Here is a 23,324-nt window from a genome sequence, read left to right on the forward strand (position 1 = left end):
CCTCTTAGAGGCGAAGCTGGCGTCTGCCACCCTACTCTGACAAGTTTCTAAAGCTAGGATACAGTAAACTTATTGACCACCAAATCCAGGCATCACTTCATCCATTATCCAATCACGTTTTTTGTGTTTTGCCCCTCCTTTCTTTTACGTCAGGCTCCGCCGCTGGTTCAAATGTTTTCCATAAGTTTCAGTTGAATGTGTTCAGAGATTCAGTGTTTTGGCATGGTATCTCTGATTTATCTCATTTTTCTATTTTTTTCTTGTTTTGTTCAATTGATTTTTCATTTCCTTTTAACTCCTCTCTCTATGCTTCGTCAAGCACTTGCACTTGGTCTTGGTTAGTTTTAGAAGTAGAGCTGCTCCTTCTTTTACTTGGTGGCACTTCGTCAGGCACACTATGTAGAATATCCTGCGCTTACTCTTGTCAAGTATCATTTTCAGACTTTTTCCAGGAGATGTCTTCCAGATTTTCAGTATATTTCAATTGCTTCAATCCATATTTAGGCCTTTATCCAGACCGATTTTTTTACTTTTTAATCCTTTTTTTGAAAGTTTTTCATAAATGGATCCCTGAAGGAAAGATTTCAGAATCTGGACCCTTAGCTCGGCGCTATCGATGCTGGCGCCGAGCTAACACGTCTCGGCGCCAGCGTCCCTAGCGCCGAGCTCCTGGGCTCGTAGCGGACGTCGAAGGTGACATGGTAGGAAGCGCGGCGCCAGTCACCCTGGCGCCGAGCTCGGCGCCCTAGATCTTGGCGCCGAGCTCGGCGTCAGGGTGACTGGCGCCGAGCCTTTATTTTAACCCCGCCCCAACCTTCCTGCTCGAGCGTTCTTCCTCTTCTTTCTCCTTCCTCTCGGATTTTTTTCTCTCCCCACTTCACCCTACCTCACGAATCGGCATATTAGACCTTGGAAATTTTGATTTGATCCGTAGATCTTCGAGAGCAAGGTATCCTCGCTTCCCTCCTAGTTTTTTCGCATCGATTCGGTATATATTAGTCGGATTTTTGAACTTAAGTATCGTCATTACTTAGGGTTTCATTCTATCCCTCAATATATGTATTATACAACCATAGGATGATGCCAAGGCGTGAAAAAACTAGCAAACCTAGACGCATGTAGTTATGTTATGGGTTCATTGTTGTGCATCAAATGAGAAACCCTAGGTTTAGGGTTTAATGTTAATTGCTTTCGGTTCTTAGAACAAAATTAGTTGTATTGTAGTTACGGTTCGCATTGACATTTATTTGTGATGTTTTGATTTTTGTTTATTAAATTACATCCGTTTTGTTAGATGCAAGAAATGTTTCGGGAGGAGTTTTGGCGAAAATGGGGTCGTCCTCGAGAATTATACCCCGACGCGTCTAGCAAAGATGCCCCCGTCCCTCCTGCCTCCCTGTCCCTAACAGTGATTGTGGTTTCCCGGCCCATATTTTTCAATCAAAACATCCGGACACAGCGACGCGTTGCTTCTACACATACAGTCGTTTTAATGTAAGAAATTATTTCCACTATCCTTTTTCTTTATTTGTGTAAGTATGCTACTAATATTTTGTTGGAATCTCGTTGTGTAGGACCATGAGAGGTGCTTTTTCTTTCAGTGGATCGACGGTGCAGACAAGTTTGATCCTAGGTACCTCCTTTTCGACGATTGGTTTAGAGGGAGACATCCACGCGAGCACTTCAAGCGGTGGGTTCCACCCCTCTAACCCTTCGCCAATGACAGCTAAGGAGAAGCACCTAGCCGCAGTTAGACGACTCGAGGAACCTCCTCTGTGCGATTGTAGAGATCGAGCTGTGATAAACCCTGAGAATACGTTGGAGTTTGTGTGTCCAAACAAGCATGAAGTAAGTGCAAAGTGTATGTGTTGAAATGTTGAGCTATATGTGTTCATGTACTAATGTCTCCTTATTTAGGTGTTTTCAATGGCGAAGTGTCGTTTCAAGGAGTGGTTGTATGGTCCTAAGAACCAATGGCCAGAAGAACCACGAAAGGTTAAGGAAAAGAAGAAAGAAAGGGTAATTTACAAAGCACCTCCTGTCATGTGCGAATGTGGTGTTAAATCCAACTATGGCCTAGTCCCTTCGGAGCTTGGAATAGGACATTATTGCGGCCATATGGTTGAGTATGATGAGGTTGGTTATTTTTATGGTAAACATAAAATCGTATTTTGTTTCTTTTGCTAAGACATATATGATATAATTTTTCGTTTGAACAGAGCACTAGGAAAGCAGGTGAGAATGTTATGATGGTCAAGCTAAGTTCTTGGATAAACTGAAAAAGAGGCAAGTAATTGCACGGAAGAGGGGATATGGACCTAACTATGTCAACCTATTCGTTAAACATCACAAAGAAAAGATGCGTGAGTTTGCTAGACAACGCGGTATTTGTAACCCGATCGATGTTGGGCTTAACAAATGGGGATTGAAGAGACGGATGACGTTAGAGGAGGAGAGGGCAAGGAATGAGGCAAGGGAGGAGACAAGAGTACAGATGCAGGTCTTGAATGAGCATGTTGTTGCATTATGTGCCAGTGAGTGCTTGAAAGCCTTTTTTTGTTGCTTGATTTTAAATATAATATAATCGCATTGCTAATTGATTGCATTTTATACATGAAGGGATTGGTTGTAGCGAGGAACATGCCATAGAGGTGGCTCATGCAAGGTATGAGGAGAAGAAGTTAGATGAGCATAGATCACGAGTTGGTCGCACTGTTCAATCACCGATTGTGTTGTCTGATGAGGGGGACGAGGATAAGGACGACACTGGCAGACGGAGCGAGCTCATTGCTCTAGCAGAGGTGGGCTTTGTAGGCGTAGGAGACTGAGGATGATACTGGTAGACTGAGCGAGCTCATCGCTCTAGCAGAGGCAGGGTTGTAGGCGGAGGGGGCTGAGGAAGACACTGGCAGACTGAGCGAGCTCATCGGTCTAGCAGAGACGAACTTACAGGCGGAGGAGGATGACGAATCGTTCTTCACCTAGGCCACAGCGGCCACAGATGAAGCAGAGGCCGCTTACTATAGGCGACAGGCAGATCAGAGCAACGCAGGTGAGCCTAGCCACAGCAACAGGGTTGTGGTAGAGAACTGGTACTTGGATGATGAGTTGCTTACTCAGTATGTTTCAGACTGAGGATTTGAAAGTGCATTTGCCCCCTATGTTTACTGTCATCACGTACTTCTAGTATTATTATGTTGTTTAATGTGGCGTAGTACTGAACTTTTCATTATGTGGTTGTTTTTATTATTTATGGTCTTAATATTCCGCTTAATATTACAGACATATTGAAATGTGAACACGTGCTGCAAATAAAACCTAACGACGTATGACATTATATAATTCAACACAAAAAACACATAAAATGGCATGTGAGAACATGTACCGAACTAGGGTACAGAGTTTTCTTCGACTAAACCTAACATGCCTTAGGTAATTAAACCAAACAACAAACACATAGATGTGGCATGTGAATAAGATAAAGTCGTCCTAGTAGTGTGGCCACATAGTAAATTGTGTTGCACCTTCTCTATAGTAGCCTCCCGTTGTTGGTGATGGTAGTGGCGGGGTGACGGGGGAGGCTCCTTGTTCTTGTTGTTAGGGCATGTGCAATATGGATCATTGCAGAGTGCCTCCTGTGAATCGGCACCATTGTTGTTGTCGTCCTGTCCGTCGTCCTTGTAACCACTACTAACTTCCCTTTCTAGATCAAAGATATGGTCCTACAGGTAGTAGATGTACTCCGCATGCAGATAAATAGGGCGAGGATCGACCCATCTAGTGAACCCATAATTTTCTTCAGCCAAGGAAGACTACAATAAGTATGTCGTGTAAGTTATATAGAAGAGGAACATATTGAAAAAACAAATAGTAATAACAATTACCCATGCTCGAGGGCATTTGAATAAAAGATGACATCTATCTATTCCCTCGGTAAACATCTACACTAGGAAGTCCTCACCATGCATGCATTTTGGCCACTCTTCTTTCCTTTCATCGTATCCTCTCAGTGGTGCCTCTTTGGTGAAATCACTCTTGCTCTCAACTAGGAACCTCTCATAAAGAGCTTCCTCAAAGAAATCGGGACCAAGAGGCCCCTCCCACCTAATGGTAGTTCCCTTCCCCTTTCCTCTCCCTCTGGACGACCCTCCAGACATTGGTATTGCAACGAAAGAAAATGCTGAGGAGTGTTCTTCTTCCTTGGTGTGTGTGTGAATGAGAGGGAGTGAGGGGTTATTTATAGGTTGAGAGGAGGAATGGATGCCTCTCAATGTGCCATGTCAGCGATCCGTGTGCCTCTTCACCTCAGCCCTTGGATCAAACAGTCATAAGATGGATGGTGGAGATATCGTGGAGTTGTGCTTCCTTGCATGCCAGTACTATGTCAGTGAAGTGATAAATCACTGCTGTCATTGTATCTGAAAAGTCTATTTTTATTGTCTAAAAAGCCTAGATTCATTCACTGTTGCTTGGTAACCCTAGATTCATCTACAAAGCGTATGTACGATATGATTGGACTATACACGTTCTAATAAATTTACATTTAATCTGTGTACTACATTTATGCCTTTTTAGCAGTGTAGTATGATTAATGATTCACGAAAAAAATTCGCAAGAGTTTTCCTTGTTTTAGGAGCATCCACAGTTACAAACAGAGACATCATTATATATTGTAAACATTTAATCATCCAAGGAGCAAAATGCAACCACAACGAACATCACAACCAACATAACATGTCCTGCACAGTCCAAATAGTCCACAATGTACATACAGTCCCAAATAGTTATAGAAAAATAAATACAAAATCCATAATAGTGCATACTAACATCTACCACAACCCTCACTGCCTCCTACTCTTGCCCTTACCCTTGTGACCGAGAGCGCTCGTACTTGGAGTGTAAGGGTCACATGGACGGCGTTGCCTAGTGCCTGGAGGCGGTGTAGGATGAGTCGAGGGAGCATCATGGAGCTGAGAGGGGCCAAGCTCCTAGTGCCTCTTGTCCACGTCGTCGTCGTCTTTCTCATCCTTGTCCCCGTCCCCTATAGCTGCTTGGCTAGAGGAACCCAAGTCTCCTCTGCCTGCGGAAGGAACATACACATCTTGCGTCGTGTCTGTCCTGCAACCACAACGACCAGCCTGACGGCGTAGCCGACGTGATAGCCTCTATTGTACAAAATTATGTTAACTGAAAGAATCTAACGTATTAATGATATGTTTAAAAGAATATTTTTAATCTTACGTCCAGGAAGCTAAGCATGTAGTCGTCCCTGACTCTTGGCCGAATGCGCTCAATCTCTTCAACGGAGCATTTGAGTGTATTGCCCTGCAACAAAGTTCTCAGTAATAATACTTCTGAACAGATAGCAATATGTTTTGTTTTCTTTTGTATAAGAATCTAACATATTATAAGGGTGATACGGCTCGAAGGTGGCACTAACTAAAATAGATAACTCCTAATGTCGGTCTAAGAACGCCTAATGTATTGTTATGCAACTTAATGTAGATAAATAAGGCAATTGGCTTACCACTCTGTCCAAGATCGGTCCTGCCTCCACCTGCATTCCTGCACGAGTAGATTGGTCGTACGCCGTGTCTTCATCATTGGAGGACTCGATGTTGGCGTAGTCATCTTCTGTCCACTGTACCCTCAGCCTGTAACGTGTCGCACGCTGGTACCAAGCTTGGTACCGCTTGAACTCACGGTTCATGTGTGACTCGTTGTTGTCGTCCACGTTGTCGTGCATCTCCTCCCATTGCTCAATGTAGGACTGGTGGTGCTTCTCCCAGTCAAAAATCTTCCTATTCTTCTGACGATCCAACCTACACGTATGTCATCGTTACTTGAATCCATGTACATGTCACCATATTAATAGAAATGGACCATCACGAGACATTTGAAATATCAAAACACTTACTTGTGTAAGTTAACGCCAATCGAGAATGGAGCCATAGGCCAAAGCTGTCTCACTCCAAATTAGAGTGCACCTCTATCTGTCAGGTGGAACTCGACAGCATAGAAGCAAATTAGAGGATACCTCATCCTATAGAAGTCATCGTCGAACCCACAAATGTTGCTCAACTGAAAAGGAAGTGCGCCCTCTCCACCGTACGACTCCCACTCCACCTGCAACATGTCCAAACAAGATGTTAGATGGTATACTAATCCTTTTCAAACTAGCATGGGAAATAAAAATTACTTACACTAGACACCGTCAGCGTGTCTAGCTCATTCGTGAACTCAATGTACGCCCGGTCTAACCTCACGTATGAAACCCTAACCTGGTCCCAAAGGTATGCCCACGTTGGCTGCCGACTTGGAGGCTGACCTTGGAACCACTCACGACGAGCCAGAACCTCTGGACGGCCAACTGGAAGACGAGCCCACATCCACAGCTGTAATAGGTACACGCATCCACCAAGTGACGCGTTGGACGAAGACCGATGACACCCCTCGCACAGCTATCGGTATAGAAAACATAAGACTATAGAGCCCTAGCTGTAGTGACCCGCGTGGTCCCAGTCACTGAGGCAGTGGACCCACATCCAGGACGCACTATCACTTGTGGCGTCGGGGAAGAGGACGCATGCAAACAGGTGTAGGATCCATGCCCTGCAGTAGTACCCAACTATCTCCTCATCTGTCTCCTCGAGGCACTGTGCGAACTCTTCCCATAGCCAGGATATGAGAACTCCAGAAGTGCGAGCCCCTTGCTCACCAAGCTAACGCCCAAGGAAGGCCTCCACTCGTGCTCTCCAGCCCTCTGACCTGCACTGCCCAGTGACTGGGTTGCCATGAATCCTTAGGCCTAGCATCTTCTAACAGTCCTAGAGCGTGACTGTCATCTCCCCGAAAGGTAGGTGGAAGCTGTGAGTCTCCGGCCGCCACCTATATTTTAGACAAAGCAAGATTACTTGTCAAAAAGTCAAGCGCATGAATAAATGGCCATAAATAGAGGCAATGATTTAACTTAATACCTATCAACCAACGTAGTTATGGCCGCTGAGTTGAACTTGGGCAACCCACGATGAACCTGAAAACAGATGACATCCAGGCCAGCTCTTTGTAGAAAAGGAGTGTACCTATCATCGTACCGCATGTCCAAGAACCCACTGTGGGTTCTAGGACGAAGGAGCGGAAGGTCCTGTATCGAATAAAACATAGTCTCATGTTACTTCACGAACACATGTACGCTCACCAAATTTTAAACAAAACTTATAGATTATTACCTACCCTAGCGCTATGAGACGTCCTCGGTGGGTCGCCTCGTACGTCAGGTCGAGCAGGTGGAATTGCGCCATCGTACAAAAAAAGTGAATGAATTAGAAATTCATTATACAATGAAACATGAACTTAGAAATGTATAAGTAATTGACATAAATACAAGCATAAATCGAGACATGCATAATTAAATAAATGAATACGACAAATATAAAATAATAAAATCAACCAATAGTTGCACCTCACTAATCTGCCAATGGCAACTTCGTGAATTATGGCCAAGTCTACCACACTTGCCGCACTCGTACTGCTCGGGGTCAGTAACAAATGGAGTTTCTCTCCCATGCCTCGTTCTTCCTGGTATCTGATCCATAACCATCCTGTGCCTCGTCCTTTGCCTTGATCCACGCTTGTTCCAATGGTAAGCTGGATCTGCAATGTACTTCGGCCCATCATATGGAGGCCACTCTCCAGGGTCCTAGAAAGGCACGAAGCGGGGGCTCCATGTGTGCACAAGCGTGTCGACACTGAACTCATGAGGTATCCTGATCTCAATATTATAGTTGCGATGCCTAGCTGCTGCCACCAAATGAGAACATAGAAAGTGGTACTGCCTTGGTTTACCACAAGTGCATTTGAAATCTTAGAGGACAACCACATGTATCCTCGACTCTCAGACCTCACCGTCGGACGTTGTACCACCCCTATGCTCGACCTAACAAGTCCCTGTGGCATGGTCAAAGCATGTAACCTCATGTGTGCCGGCCCTTTCTTTTGCCTTCTCTAGGTGTGCCTTTGGTTTCGGAGCTCATATCTCTCCATCACTCCACAACTGCAATGCATGGGCGTGTCTATCGTTGAACCAGGCAACATGCTTATAGAAGGTGAATTGAACGATTGCATTCACGGGCATACCACGTATCCCTAATAGCAACTTATTGAATGACTCTGCCATGTTGCTGCACTAAAACTCGTACCTCCATCCACCGACGTCGTGAGCTCTCGTCCATTTCTCCAAATCCCTCATCAAATCTGTGAGCCATTGTCTACCTTCTGCATTTGATGTGGTTCTGACCTGCTCCAACTTTTTCTAAGAGTACTTGTCCTCAAGCCATCGAGTAGCCTCCTAGAACAGATCAAAGTTGCCCTTCACACTATCCTTCCAGAGTAGATTCTCGGCAAGGTGCCAAGACACCAACGATGGTGCAAAGGTGCATACCCCTCTATCTGCTCTCGCACAACATTAAGTATGCCCTGGTGCCTATCAGATATGATGCCAACCTCCCTGCCAGGCCCAACCATGTGTATCCAAACTAGCCTCAAGAACCATCCCCAACTGTCATTGTTCTCCTTCTCAACCAAAACAAATGCTAAAGGAACCAACTTGTTGTTCACGTCACAGGATATGGCTATAAGAAGTGTGCTCTGGTATTTGCCAATCAAGAACGTACCATCAATGGAGAAGACGGGACGACAGTGCCTAAAGGCCTTGACACACTGAGGGAAGCACCAGAAAGCACGAAAGAATATCTGCCTCCCATCCTTCCATGCATTTGGTTTTGGGATGTACTCATAATGCATGCCTAGATTGACTGCTTTGATTGCATTGAAAAGAACTGGTAGCTGCTCATACCCATCCTCCCAGTCCCCATATATCATCTTCCACGCTTGCTGCTTAGGCCTCCATGCTTTACCATAAGTTATCACATAACCTCCATACAACGCCTCAATGGTCCTGATAATTGTCATCACCTTCATGTTGGGTTCTCCCTATAAAATTCCCATCAACCGCTTGGCAATGAGGGTAGATGTCAACTGTCGATGCCTCAGTGTCAGCTCATGGTCAGCACAATTGTGTGGCCCGACAACTTTTATGATCTTCCATTTTCCGGTGACCTATTGCTTCCTTGCACAAACCCTCCATGGGCAGCGTTCCTTGTCACACACAACTGTGTAACGGCGCTCCGCATATGAATGCAATACCTTGTAAGGTCTCTTTCGTATCACTGCAAAAGCCTGCAACCACCTCTTCAATGCAGGGAGGTCATTGAACACCCTCCCATTTTCAATTACCATGTTAGGGCCGGCCTCAGGAGCTTCTAGGAGCTCATCATCACGTCCTTCTGCACACGCCTGATCGGAATGAGCAAGATCGCTGAACTCATGAACTCTTGGATCACGACGGCTGGGAAAGATACGCTTCAACACCTCAACATCACTCTCTGTCTGCTCTCCAACAGGGCGATCATCATCAGAATCAAGAGCACTTGCCATCTCATATGGCTTCGAATCATGCATAATTTCAACACTATTGGAGCCACGGAATCCATCTCCAAAGTGCACTTGCGCAGCAACAGGGGGCACATCCACATTCTCAGGAATGTCTCCTGCAACATAAGTAGAGAAATGAGGAAAGAATGAAAGAAATAGATGTAAGGAAGGGGGTAAGCTCCCAAAAACCATACTGTTAAGACACTTACTCGAATGATTTTGTGTCAAAGGGATCTCATGAGGAGGATCTACCACGAAAACATGAGTCTGACAAGCATCTCCAACTACCGCATTGGGGGCAGATTGAGCATCGGAAACCGTAGGTGCAATCTCCACATCCATATAAGGTTCTAGAACGGGAGGGTCGATGTGTGCCTGCTGATCCATTGGTGGGGAAAACCCATGAGGGATGGAATCAACTAACACCCGACGCACAACCACATCCAAACATTGCAGTTGGCTCTTCATAGCCGATCTCACATAGTTCTCCCACTGATCCACACAACCAATTGAGATCATTCGCCTGAGGATGTTGGGAGGAGAACCTAGGTGCAGTACACCATCAACTGCAATGTCATCATCTCTAAGGCAATGCAGCTCCTCCTGAGCCCTTGCAACCATCTCACTAAATGAAGGCCTATCATTGAATAGCACAGACACGCTTTGCATGTCAACAAACTCAACATATCTATAGCGATCGCTTTCAACGGTGCCTCCATGATATATGGTCACTAGGTTGTCCATCTAGTTCAAACACGTAACGAAACACATGTCCTTTAGTCCAAATTAGACGATAGATAGTACCTAACAAGTATTTTCTAACTACAAACTAAGTAAATAAGATAATAACTACATATATATATACAATGTACTCACTAAATAGCTAGATCATATTTAGTTAACTAAATATATAACTATATATCTAAGTATCTATCTAACTATATATATATATACCTATATATCTATGTTTCTATCTATCTACATATATATCTCACTAGATCACTAACTAAATCAACTACCTGAGTCATCACATTAACTAGTAAATAACAAATACCAACTAAGTAGGTACATTGCATATTCATAATTTTTACCTTTCCAACGACTGATCCGTGGACGTTGACGGAGTCGCAGTGGACGATGGGCGTGGGTTAGGCTGACGATCCGGGCCGGCGGTGGCACGACCGGCCGCTGCAGGTGCCGGGGCCGGCGGTGGCGCGCGGCGGGAGCGGGATGCCAGGCGCTCCGCGCGGCGAGTTCGGCTCGACAGGCGCGGGAGGCACGGCGGCCGTGGCCGGCGGTGGAGGGCGGCAAGGCGGGGCGAGGCCAAGGCGAGGAGAGGGTGCGACGCGGGTGCAGGAACCGGCGAGGGGACTGGGGCGTAGGCATGGCACGGCCGCGGGGCGCGGCGCTCCTGCACGGCCTCGGGGTGCGGGGCACGGGGCATCCACGGTGGTGCTCGGCAGGCTCGGGGCACGGGGCGTCCGCGGTGGCGCAGCGCGGCCTCGGGGCGTGGGCGGCCGGCGCGGGCGTCCGTGCACGGGCTCGGCGAGGCGCGTGCGGGCGGCCAGTGGAGGCGCGTGCGCGGGCGGCGGCGGCGGCGGCGACGGAGCTCGGCTCTGCTCTGCTAGGGCGAGAAAGGGAGAGGAAGAGAGGGACGGGGCCCATACGTAATAAAGGCTCTATGCCAGTCACCCTGATGCAGAGATCGGCGCCAAGATCTACGGCGCCAAGATCTACGGCACCGAGCTCGACGCCAGGGTGGCTAGCGCCGATCTTCCTGTCATGTCACCTTCCACGTCCGTTACGAGCCCAGGAGCTCGGCGCCAGGAACGCTGGCGCCAAGTTAAGGGTCCAGATTCTGAAATATTTCCTTCAGAGCTCTATTTGTGAAAAACTTTCAAAAAAAAGGTCAACCAAACAGCCAAAAAAAAAACAATCTATGAGCCTAGTCTAGCTTTATATATGCAACCAAACAGGCTATAAAAGGGCCAACTCCCACTAATTGACCTATTCATTTTAGCTTTTCTACGACTGTTGCGACTGCTTTGAGTTTTATGTATGAGCAGTACCTGCTGAGATGGCTTGCAGCAGTCGCAGCACTACTGCTACAAGCACAACTGAATAGACCCAATCAATTCCCTAGGGAAGAGGTGAGAATTATGCTCTTAGTTGAAAGATAAATACGTCTACTGGCGGAACCTCGTGAAGGCTATATAATGGAGCCTAGAAAGAATAGCGAAGGCTTGTACAGAGTAGCAATTTATAGCTAGTCTTTTGTTGTTGTTGAAATGCATGCAATTTACTTCAGTTGCCCACCCTCCCGCCTCCTTGTTTTTACCTCAAGCTCTGCCACTGAATACATCCTCACCACCCATCATAACCTGGGCCTGTTCGCTTGTCTGAATTCTGGAGGAATTTGGATGGTTTGAAGAAATGCTGGAGGAATCTGTGAGAGAAAAACACTGTTCCAGATAAAAAAAATAAACGGATCAAGCCGGATTTAAGGACAAGCGAATGGGGGTGTCCCCCCCCCCACCCCACCCCCCACCACCACCACACCCCCGCACCAAAAAAAGGATGTGAATTCTCTCCCAACTTCATTGATTATTTTCCTCCACAAATCAAACAAAGGGGCTGAGAGTAAAAGATAAAATTTCACCTTAATTCCCTTCATCAACTCTCATAACTAATTCTCATGCCCCTTCTCATGTATAGGGATTTATGAGGAGTACCAAGAGTGCTAGGCATGTGATCCTCCAATCAACCGTCACCATGGAGAATTGAAGTCTAAGAGAAGATTGAAAACTGTTCTTCCGTTGTGTTTTGCTAAAGGTTTGAACCTTACTATAATAATAAAGTTAACATTATGTATTAAATAATGTTTTTGATAATTTCTATTTTTGTCGCTATATATAGTCAATGCTTCGGCTTTTTCAGAAAATTAGGTGCAAGCAACAGGGACGCACGGTTCTGAACGGGCGAGGAGATGAACAGCCAAAACTGAAACTAGATCCTTCTTTAGAGTCCCAAGAATAAGAACCTGAGTGGAGCATTTGAGGGTCTTTTACATTCGGTAATTCTGTACAACCCTCGAGTGTTTCTCTCCCGCTCAACACTCGATTCATCTCCATCTCATTCTTCTCCATCTCCGGCCTCTCCCCGTCTTCTTCTCCAACTCCGGTGGGTTTAGAAGGGGCTCAAGGGAGGCAGACCAGCCAGGCGGTGGGGATGGCGGGAGGGCGGCGCTAGGGTTCCGGCGGTGGAAGAGGCGGCAGGTCAAGGCGGGGGTGCCCACAGCCATGGCGGCGACGCGCGCGGGGGGGGGGGGGGGGGGGGGGGGGGGGTGTTGTGAAGAATGTGGCTGCCGCGGGCACGGTAGAATCTCGCCGAGACCCTACGGCGCCGTAACGGGGCGGCAACACGTCGAAAGGAGAAAAAAGACGGTGTAGAAAAAAAATGGAGGATTTAAACAAGTGTCCGTGGCATAGACAGACTGTTTATCTGAATAGGAACCTTGCTGAATCTATATTTTATTAGATGTGACCTCTCAAATTTTATTACGAGTGCGTATGAGGCTTTCTAGAGTTGCTCTTACATGGTGACAGGGTCCGCCGTGCTCCATTGCGCGTCCGCGAGCGAGCGTGGCCGCGCGGCCTGTGATCGAGCGCTCGCTGCTCGTGGCCGCACTCGCACCGCAAAAACGCCCAGAAGCCACCGAGCGGCCACCGCACCACACCCTGTTCGCTTTCATGCGCTCCCACAGTCCCACTCCCACCACTCCACACCTCCTCCCCTCCCTCCCCTCCACGGCGTCGCTCGCTCACCCGCCCAAAGCTCCCGTCCGGAGGGTTTCAGGTCCGTTGGCCCCTAGCTCCTCGTTCGCTTCCCGGGCCGCCGCTTTTAGGTGTGACTTCCGCATCTTGTCCTGACGGGGATCGCTGGTTTCTTCCTCCAGAGATCGCATCTCTGGTCCGCGGGATCCGATGAGATGCGCGGGTACTCTCGCAGTCCGAGCTCGTAGCAGGCATGGCTGAAGCGGCCGCTTCTTCGTCTTCGTCCGTATCCTTCGCCCCGCGCCGCCTCCATGGCGCCAGCGTCGTCAGGGACGCGGCGCTCCCGTACAGTGGCCTCGCCGCAGCCGCACCCCCGCCGCCTCTGCCGCTGGTGCAGGTGCAGGTTGCGGCTTCCGGCGGCGGCGGCGGCGGCGGAGGTGGAGGAGGAGGGAAGATTAGCCCCGCGGTGCTCTTCATCATCGTGATTCTCGCGGTGGTGTTCTTCATCTCCGGCCTGCTCCACCTCCTGGTGCGTGTCCTCGTGAAGAAGCAGCACCGCCGCGGCGGCCGAGGGGGCACGGCGTCGGCGTCGGCGTCGGCGTCGTCGTCGGCGGCGGCGTGGGGAGCTGGAGGGGAGGCCGGCGGGGCGGACGTGGCGCTGCAGCGGCAGCTGCAGCAGCTGTTCCATCTCCACGACTCCGGGCTGGACCAGGCCTTCATCGACGCGCTGCCGGTCTTCGCCTACCGTGAGATCGTCGTGGGCGGCGGCGGCGACGGGGACAAGGAGCCGTTCGACTGCGCGGTGTGCCTGTGCGAGTTCGACGCCGAGGACCGCCTCCGGCTGCTGCCGCTGTGCGGGCACGCCTTCCACCTCAACTGCATCGACACGTGGCTGCTCTCCAACTCCACCTGCCCGCTCTGCCGCGGGGTGCTCTTCGTCCCGGGGCTCATGGGCGAGGACAGCCCGATGTTCGATTTCGAGGAGAGGCTGGAGGAAGGGCGGTTGTCCGAGGACTGCGACGACGGATTTGGATTGCCTGGGCTCAAGGCTTCAGGGTTGGCACAGACACCGGTGGCTGAGAAGAAGGTATTCCCCGTGAGGTTGGGGAAGTTCAAGAATGTTGGAACCCAGGGTGCGGTGGAAGGTGGTAATGCCAATGCCAATGCCCGTGTGTTGAGTAGGGATCAAGGGGAGAGTAGCAGCAGCAGCTTGGATGGAAGGAGATGCTTCTCCATGGGCACCTATCAGTATGTTCTTGGCACTTCCGAGCTCCGGGTAGCTCTCCAGCCTGGCCGGATTAGAAATGGCGCTGGTGGTGCAATGAGGGCAAGACCTCCTGGTTTAAGTTCGATCAATGCTGATATTATGGAGGGGAAGAAGATCTGTGCACGCAACAAAGGGGAGAGTTTCTCCGTGTCGAAAATTTGGCAGTGGTCTAATCTTAAGGGCAAGCTACCTGCTGGTTCGGATGAATGTTCGGATGCCGGGAGCCTTCCATGGATGAAGAGAGGAGGTGCTGCGGATACATCAAACCTATGACTCTGTACTACTGTAATGTGATAGTAGCCTTTCTTTAGTTAGTGTTGCTCACCTAAGTTCTTACCTGTAGTCATTTTTCTTATCTAGTTTTCATGTGCTGATTTTGATTGGAGTGCCAACCTCATTGGGGGCTTAACTTTTGGTAATCTTGCCATGTTAGTATGTTGCACCATGTAGACTGTGATGACTTAGAATGATCTGATTCTGGTCTGCCTAATATTTTGTGTTGGGTCTAATGTATCATTTATTCTTCCATCCAAAATTATATGTCATTGTGGCTATGCTCCTAGATACGCTATGTCTAGATCAGAGTATAGTTGACATTGACCTGTGGCTTCTCCACTCCATTCATTTGACAAATATTCATGGGAAAACATGTACTACTATTATGGGTTACTATTAGATGTATCATAGCATAATTTAACTGTCCGTGCACTAGTAAAAGTAATTGGCTTCTTTAAACCCCTGTTTTACATTTTTTTTGTCCTCTGGCAATCTAGTCATATTTTTTCTAACATTTAGACGGAATTGCATCATATTCCCATGAAAGTGGCTATCAACTGCTAAACAATTCTTACAGCATCGAAATCTTAAGGTGGTGTTTTTTAACTCAAATGAATTAAGGTAACGTATTCACTTTAGTTTCCTTAAAAATGACGTCTTTTGCCCTTTTTGATTATGAGTGAGTTTCAGATTCTCTAGTTCAGATACTATTGCCTGCTATTAAAGAGTGTTTTTGATTTGTAAGCAGAACAACATCCAGTATTTCATCTTGTTTTTAGCTTTATGTTGAGTTAGAAACATCATAAATTTTGAATTATGGTACTAAGATTATATGTAGTCATGATATTCCCGCTTCATCCTTGTGACAAGCAGTTGAACACTGTGATTGACATGCACCGGAAATTCTAATGATTGAGCCTGCATTCTCAGACTAAACATGTCATTTGCTTTTAGTCTGTCGGTCATCTGCTACCTTTCTCAACGTCTTTTCCTTTGAGACCACTTTGTGAAGTTTACAACCTCTCTTCCAGGAATCTCTTTTCTCAAAATAATGGAAAAGGTTAGGATGAGCTGAAAGAAATCCCTGGCCAGCCAGAAGCCCATAATGCTCGAAGTATAGATGTACTATCAACATTCAGTATTGCTTTATGTTTAGTATATATATCTATAGATAACACTTGCATGTCTATTTTCTTACCATTCTATTGTAGTATCAATGTTTCTCAGCTGCTCTGGTTTTGCTGTTACTCAATTCCAATTTGTTGGATGTAATTCATCATTCGTTTACCTTGTCTGTCAATTGTATGATCCACAAAGGTGTTAAGATATTTATTAGCTGGCAAGTTGGTAAAGGGGAGCTAACAACTTTTGCGTTGGTGCTGCATCCCTGTGGAAGGCGTGACCATTTGGTCTCTGTCATCTCGTGCCCACGCTGAGTGGAACCAAGGAGTTTTCATGGTACAGTAAGTATTCTGATGAGATAATCGCCCTGTTCGTTTGGCTTATAAGCCGTACTTTTTCAGCCAACGAACAATATTTTTCTCAAACAACAAATCAGCCAATAGCACTTTTAGCCATGGCTTATCAGCCAAGCGAACATGGCAAATAAAGGACAGTGCTTTTTAGTGAAGTGAAACTCTGTCATGTAATGTGTCTCTTCTCCTTTCTTGTTAATTTTGTATAAAAAAAAATCATTGTGAAGTGCCTGCACCAAATGACTCCACTAAATCAGATGAGTGGGTACCATGTGCCATATCTATCTATAAACTTCTTTAAATCTATAAACTTCTTTAAACGTGGTGACCTTAGGAACAGTGCTCATCTACAGTTCTGTTCTCCTGGCCGTTCGATCCCGCACGCGGACGCCGGATGCACGCCACGCCCGCGCCCACACGCCGCGGCCCCTCCTGGTGCCTGCCCTCGACCTTATCCTGTCCCCAGCCCCCACCGACGGCTCCCAGAAAAGTCTCTGTCCTATCTCCGTTGCCTCGCGGCCTCCGCCTCGCATGCCTGCGACCTCCAGCGGCGGCGCACCCCACCCCCCGCGGTACCTGTGCCAGGGCTGCGGCCATCTCCTCCCGTGCCTCGCCCTCGGCGGAGACGTGCCACCACCGGAGTAGACGCCGGGGCAGCCACGCGAGCAAGCCCTGGCTGTGGCTGCCTTCCGGCACGGCGCGGTGCAGGCCAGCCCCGCCGGTGGCCACGGAAGCCACTGCCATGCCAGCGCCGCCCGCCGCCCGCCCCTGCCGAGGTCGCAACGACGGTCGCCGTCCCGTTCTCCGTCTAGTGCTGACTACGCCCCTCCCTCGCGTCACCCTCCGTTTCTTCCTCGGGCGTCCCCTCCGCCTTCGAGGTCGACATGGACGGCAGCCACCATGTGTTCGCTGAAATGCTCTTGAGGTAATATATGATGCAGTTCTGGCTTCTTCCGGAGTATTGTCACACCCTTGGCCACCGGCGATCGCCGTCGACGTGAGCACGAAAGAGGAAATCGATTACAAGGACGCCGGCAGGGCAAACCCCTCTGCCTCGACGATTTTCTGATTGTGATGTAATGTCTGAGTCTTCCACGAGATACGGGTGCGGCACTTATGTGTAGCGTGGCCATCAGAGCCCACAAGACCGTGCAACAACTGTAAAACGTAAATAGGCACGTAAGTCAACTAAGTAAATGACACGGTTTTCTTCTATCGCCACTGGCTCACTGTATGTCGTCCGGCACGACATCTTCCCCCTTGAGTGACGCTTGTCCCTAAGTCGACGCATCTGGGAATCGTAATTTTCCCCAAGTCGTAGCTGATTGTGAAAGGCCGGTCCATGTGACCTTGACTTGAGGAATCGCCGTGTTGTCTTTCTTGACCAACTGGCGCTCCAGGATTGCTTCAGGTTTGGCCGCTGTAGTTTCCAAGTCAGTAGTGACTGGATGGGTATCATATACAGGAGTATAGTCTGTAATGAAAGGCTTTAGCTGAGAAATGTGAAAAACATGGTGAATCAATGATCCTTTTGGTAATTCGACCTGATAGGCCACATTGCCAATGCGCTCCTGTACTGTATATGGTCCAAAGTACTTGTAAGCTAGCTCTAGAAAGGGTCTGTTAGCCACTGAGGATTGTGTGTATGGCTGGAGTTTTAGCAACACTTGATCGCCAACAGAGAAAAGATAGTCCCACAGTTTCATTGGATTATGTGCTTTGGCTAGATTTGTCTTGAGGGCTACTAAATGCAATTCTCTGTTTTCAATGATTTCAGCTACGGTAGTGGATGTTGAAGCTGGTACATTTGGAACTGCTCCCACATTAGGTTCGTAGCCATATAGGGCCTTAAAAGGTGAGCATCCCAGTGTAGTATGATAAGATGAATTGTACCACAGTTCTGCTAATGATAGCCACTGAGTCCAAGCTTTTGGGGAGTCTTGCATAGAGCATCGGAGATACATTTCTAAACATTGATTGACTCTTTCAGTCTGCCCATCTGTTTGGGGATGGTAGGCAGTGCTAAGTTGGAGATAGATTTTATACAACTTAAACTGCTCTTCCCAAAAGTGACTGAGAAATACAGTGTCCCTGTCAGTTACTATAGTACTCGGTAATCCATGTAGTTTGACCACATTGTCCATGAAAAGCTGTGCAATTGTTGCTGTAGTGTATGGGTGTTTGACCGGCAGAAAATGGGCAAATTTAGTGAGCTTGTCGACTACAACCAAGATAACACTGAAGCCATGTGACTTGGGTAAGCCTTCTATAAAGTCCATGGATAAATCCCTCCATACACCATCTAGAATTGGCAGGGGTTGGAGTAAGCCCAATGGATGAGTGTTGGAGTGTTTAGACTGTTGACAGACAGAGCACTGTTTGATAAATGATTCCACATCCTGTTTCATACCTTTCCAAGCAAAGTGTCATTTAAGTCTGTGGTAGGTAGCAGCAATACCTGAGTGTCCTCCAAGAGCACTGGAATGACAGGCAGCAATGATTTTTGTTTGAAGTGCTACATTTTGAGCAATCCAGACTTTGCCATGGTGCTTGACCAACCCTCTGTCCAAACTGTAACCCTATGAATCAGGACTGGAGATGGCCAACCTGGTCAAGAGTTGCTGGGCTTGAGCATCTGTGGCATATGAGTTAAGAATTTCCTGTATCCAAGCAAGTTGCACCGAAGACACAGCTTGTAATGACATGAGATGGGCTACTCTAGAGAGTGCATCAGCTGCCACATTTTCTTTTCCTTATCTGTAGACAATCTTGAAATGCAGTCCCATTAGCCTTGTCATTGTTTTCCTCTGCATCTCAGAGTGGAGGTTTTGTTCATTGAGATATGCTAGTGATTTATGATCTGTCACTATAATAAACTCTTGCCTTTGTAAATAAGCTCTCCACCTTTCCACTGCCATGATCGGAGCCAAGAACTCCTTTTCATATATGGATAATGTTTTTATGTTTCTCTCCTAGGGCTTTGCTATGATAAACAATGGATTGATCTTGCTGCATCAACACTGCTCCAATGCCATCATGGCAAGCATCTATTTCAATTGTAAAGGGTTCTTGGAAGTTGGGCAAAGTAAGGACAGGTGTTCTTGTCATTGCCACTTTGACATTGTCCAATGCTGACTGGGCTTCAGGAGGCCAAGTGAACTGTTTTAGTCTGAGCAAGTTGGTCAGTGGTTTGGTTAGGATTCCATAACCTTTTACAAATCGTCTGTAGTAGCCTGTAAGACCCAGATATGCTCTCAGCTCTGTGAATGAAGTAGGAGCTGGCTAGTGGAGCATAGCTGAGATCTTGTTTGGATCTGTGGACACCCCTTTCGCTGATATAATGTGTCCTAGATATTCCAAACGTGACTGTGCAAAAGAACATTTGCTCTCTTTGAGAAAAAGTCTGTGTTTTCTCAATTCAGCCAAGACCTGCTACAAATGATGTTTGTAGTCTTCCATAGTGGCACTAAAAATTAGGATGTCATCTAAGAAGACTAGTACAAATTTCCTTAGAAATGACTACAAGATTTTATTTATGATGCACTGAAAAGTAGCAGGTGCATTTGTAAGGCCAAATGGCATCACCTTGAACTGATAGTGGCCTTGATGAGTTTTAAATGCAGTTTTGTACTCATCCTCTAGATGCATTCTCACTTGATGATATCCTGACCTCATATCTAGCTTGGTGAAGAATTTAGCTCCATGTAATTCATCTAAGATCTCTTCAATGACTGGCATAGGAAATCTGTTTTTGATTGTGATGTCATTCAATTTTCTATAGTCTACACAAGATCTTCAGGTGCCATCCTTCTTTTTGACCAAAAGGACTGGTGAAGCAAAGGGACTACGGCTATGGGCTATCAAACTAGCTTGCAAAAGCTCCTAGACTTGTCTCTCTATCTCAGTATTGTGTAATGGTGAATAGTGATATCGGGTTCATAAACCCAGGGTCCCTCATAGACCTGCTTCCTAGCAAAAGCTCGGCCCAGCAGATGACGTTGCGAACAACACGCAACTCCTAGGCTGGCCCAAAAACCTAACGACATGCCAGAAGGGCGATCCAATCTCCGACCGGAAGGCCTGGCCAGGAGGAACAGCGCTCGCTTTTGACTCTGGCCCGCCTCTCCGACCGGAAGGCCTGGCCAAAGAGGAACGTCGCTCGCTTCCAACTCCGACCCGCTTCTCTGACTGGAAGGCCTAGCCAATGCCGCTTCCGACTCCGACCCGCGTCTCCAATCGGGAATGCACCGAACCTCTGCTTACATCCCTTCTTCGACTGACGCAGTCGGAGCCGACTGGGACCAACCGACTGGGGACGCCCACTGGGTGAGGACCTAGGAAATGGGTAGAGCAAGTAAGGTAGGGCGTTCAAGTCAACCGCAAAACCAAGGATCATACCCTGTACACCTGTAGGATAGTACCGACAGGACATGTCAGAAGGGTGCCCTACAACCTTCCAAGCGTTTGAGAACCCAAGCAGTGTTGTGGGCGCCGACGTTTGCCCTACAGTGTTGTGGGCGCCATCAATTCCCATGCCAAGAAAACATGATAAGAACCCCCACATGCCTCTGGGCATCAATAGTGTTGTGGGCACCATCATTTACCATATATGGTGAATGCGGTGAAAACCTCCCACATGCGTCTGACATAAACAGTGTTATAGGCGTCTACAATCATCTTATGCCCGACGGCGTGGGCAACAAGACTTAGGAGCATACATACTCTCTCGCTTGTAAGGCCATCCCCTTCATCTATAAAAGGGGATGCACTCTCTCCCAATGAAGACGATCAATCTCACAAACACTCGAGTGATCGATCGACAACTCTCCAAGAGAGGACTCTAAGACGATCAATCTCACAAACATAGAGCACACGCTCAAATACTTAGCTCACGTAGGAGCTCTCGTCACTCTGGGCCCTTCGGTCTAGAGTCTAACCGGACCTCTTGCACCCTTCATCATACTCCCATCCGTTTGTAACCCCACAGCAAACTTCGAGCACCTAGGCTCAGGAATAAAGTCACTGATCGACTCAAACTGGACATTGGGCACGTTGCCTGAACCAGTATAAAACCTGTGTCATTGAGTGCTAGGCCACATCCGATCATAATGTACGACAAAACTACAAATATTTATATGTTGGTCACTTTCTGCACCGACAGTTGGCGTCGTCCGTGGGGAAGACACCGTACGTTCACAATTTTTGGTCATCGGATGGCCCACCTTTCTGCCATCTTCGCCATGGCGGACTCAAGCGACACGACTCGCTTTGGCTCACTAGAGTTTTCTACACTCCCACCTGTTGGGATGTGGGATCCTCCCATCTTCGACCCGTCCCAGGACATCTTCTTTGGAAGTCGGGACTTCGTCGCCAATCAGCTCGGCGTGCTGCACCTCCGCGAGGAGACCCTTGTTCCAGCGCTCATCGGAGGAGGCGCGTCCTCCGTCGGCTCCAGGACTCCCTGCAACTTAAACAATGAGGCGCCTGCACTTCGCTCCAAGCCCACGCTGGGCTCAAACCCAACTGTGAGTAACGTATGCTTTGTTGTTTACTCGCTTTTTACTATTTTCCACCGATTCTCCGAAGGGACCCCGTTGTCCCTGCCGCGACCGCCATGTGACCGGTTCCTCTATGGCCTCGCATCCCCCGTGGATGCGTATGCCTTGGGGCTCCAAAGGATGCTGGCGCCGCCCTCTCTCACATCCGAATTCATGGGGATGGCGAGCTATGCTCCTGCCTCTTTTCATGACCTCATGGATGACGATGTTGAGAGCGACGACTCCAGCATCGATGACATCGTGGCACCTAGCCACCCTTTGTCCCGGGAGTGCGCTATGGCAGATGCTCCGGGACAGCCACCGGTGGTGGTGGAGTCTCTTCAGACCCACACCCCTCCGGACCCTCATGTGGAGGCCCTCGCATGTGCGTAGGCGCACGGTGAGGAGCTACGATAATGGTGGCAGAACCAGCCGCCACCTACGCCGGTGCGCTCGGTGCAGCACATTGCGCCCTGTGCGCGTAGCCCGGCGAGCGGCGCCCGGGGTCGCACCCGCCAGGTCTAGCGCAACATCATCGACAAGGGGAACGATCCCCCACAGTTCGCTTAGGCTGGTAGAACATCACCGCGGCGACGATGCTCCTGCGTGGCCTTCCCAAGCTGGACAACCCCTAGGAATAGGCGATCCATCGAAACCTCTGAGCCCTAGTGGAAACCACCGCCGTTCAACAGGCAGAGAGTTCTACGTCGTGGCACCGACTCGTGGCCTCTCTCCCCACAAGGGGAGTGGGGATGCACCAGACGAATTGCTCCATCCGCTCGCCGCTGTAGCCACCAGGCATAGAACTAGAGGCCGTATCTGCTCCATAGCCTAACCTAGCACCCACTCTACACCGACCGCCTATGCGCGAACACCTCGGGCCAAACCGAGACACTCGCAGCGTCATCAGCAACCGGCGTCGGGTTCGGCATGATGATGACGTCCATCAGGCGGCAGTAAGGGCAGGCGACACGAACCCCGGCCAGACCATCGAGGGGAGCGGTGAAACGCACCCCAGGCATGGTCGTCGGCCAGATGCCTAGAGTCCCAGCCCGGATGCCCTGGGACCATAGGCCTTTGGCCGGCACATCTAGAGAGGGCCGTTCCCACAACGCTTTCGACCACCGACCAACATCGCCAAGTATACCGGGAAGACGAACCGCAGTATATGGCTCGAAGACTTCTGGCTCATTTGCCGAGCCGGGGGAGTGGATGATGACCACTTTATCATTCAGTACCTCCCCATTTGCGTGGGAGAACATGTTCTAGCGTGGCTCGAATTCCTCCTGCACGACAGCATCTGTGACTGGGCAGGCCTCAAGAGAATCTTCGTCAGGAATTTCTAGGGGACGTATGTCCGCCCTAGGAACTCCTAGGACCTCAAGAGCTGCCAGCAGGAGCCCAGTGAGTCCCAACGGGATTACATCCATAGGTTCTCGAAGCAGTGCAACTCCCTTCCCGATGTCATTGACGCGGACGTCATCAACGCATTCCTCTCTAGGAC

The 23,324-nt window shown here is 48.5% G+C and overlaps 1 protein-coding gene across 2 annotated transcripts; it reads left to right on the plus strand.

Moving 5' to 3' along the window:
* The first annotated feature begins 13,089 nt into the window (after positions 1-13,089).
* Positions 13,090-16,123, plus strand: LOC136520451 (RING-H2 finger protein ATL46-like). Of its 2 annotated transcripts, XM_066513986.1 has the most exons (3): positions 13,090-13,347; positions 13,448-14,779; positions 15,840-16,123. In XM_066513986.1, exons 2-3 carry the CDS (start codon positions 13,519-13,521, stop codon positions 15,881-15,883), a joined length of 1,305 nt encoding a protein of 434 aa, XP_066370083.1. In that variant the 5' UTR covers positions 13,090-13,347; positions 13,448-13,518; the 3' UTR covers positions 15,884-16,123. The 2 variants fall into 2 exon arrangements, with proteins under 2 accessions (XP_066370083.1, XP_066370082.1); XM_066513985.1 differs by having other exon boundaries at positions 13,091-14,779.
* The last annotated feature ends 7,201 nt before the right edge of the window (positions 16,124-23,324 follow it).

The sequence above is a fragment of the Miscanthus floridulus genome, chromosome 18 (assembly GCF_019320115.1).
Source record: "Miscanthus floridulus cultivar M001 chromosome 18, ASM1932011v1, whole genome shotgun sequence".
NCBI lineage: Eukaryota > Viridiplantae > Streptophyta > Magnoliopsida > Poales > Poaceae > Miscanthus > Miscanthus floridulus.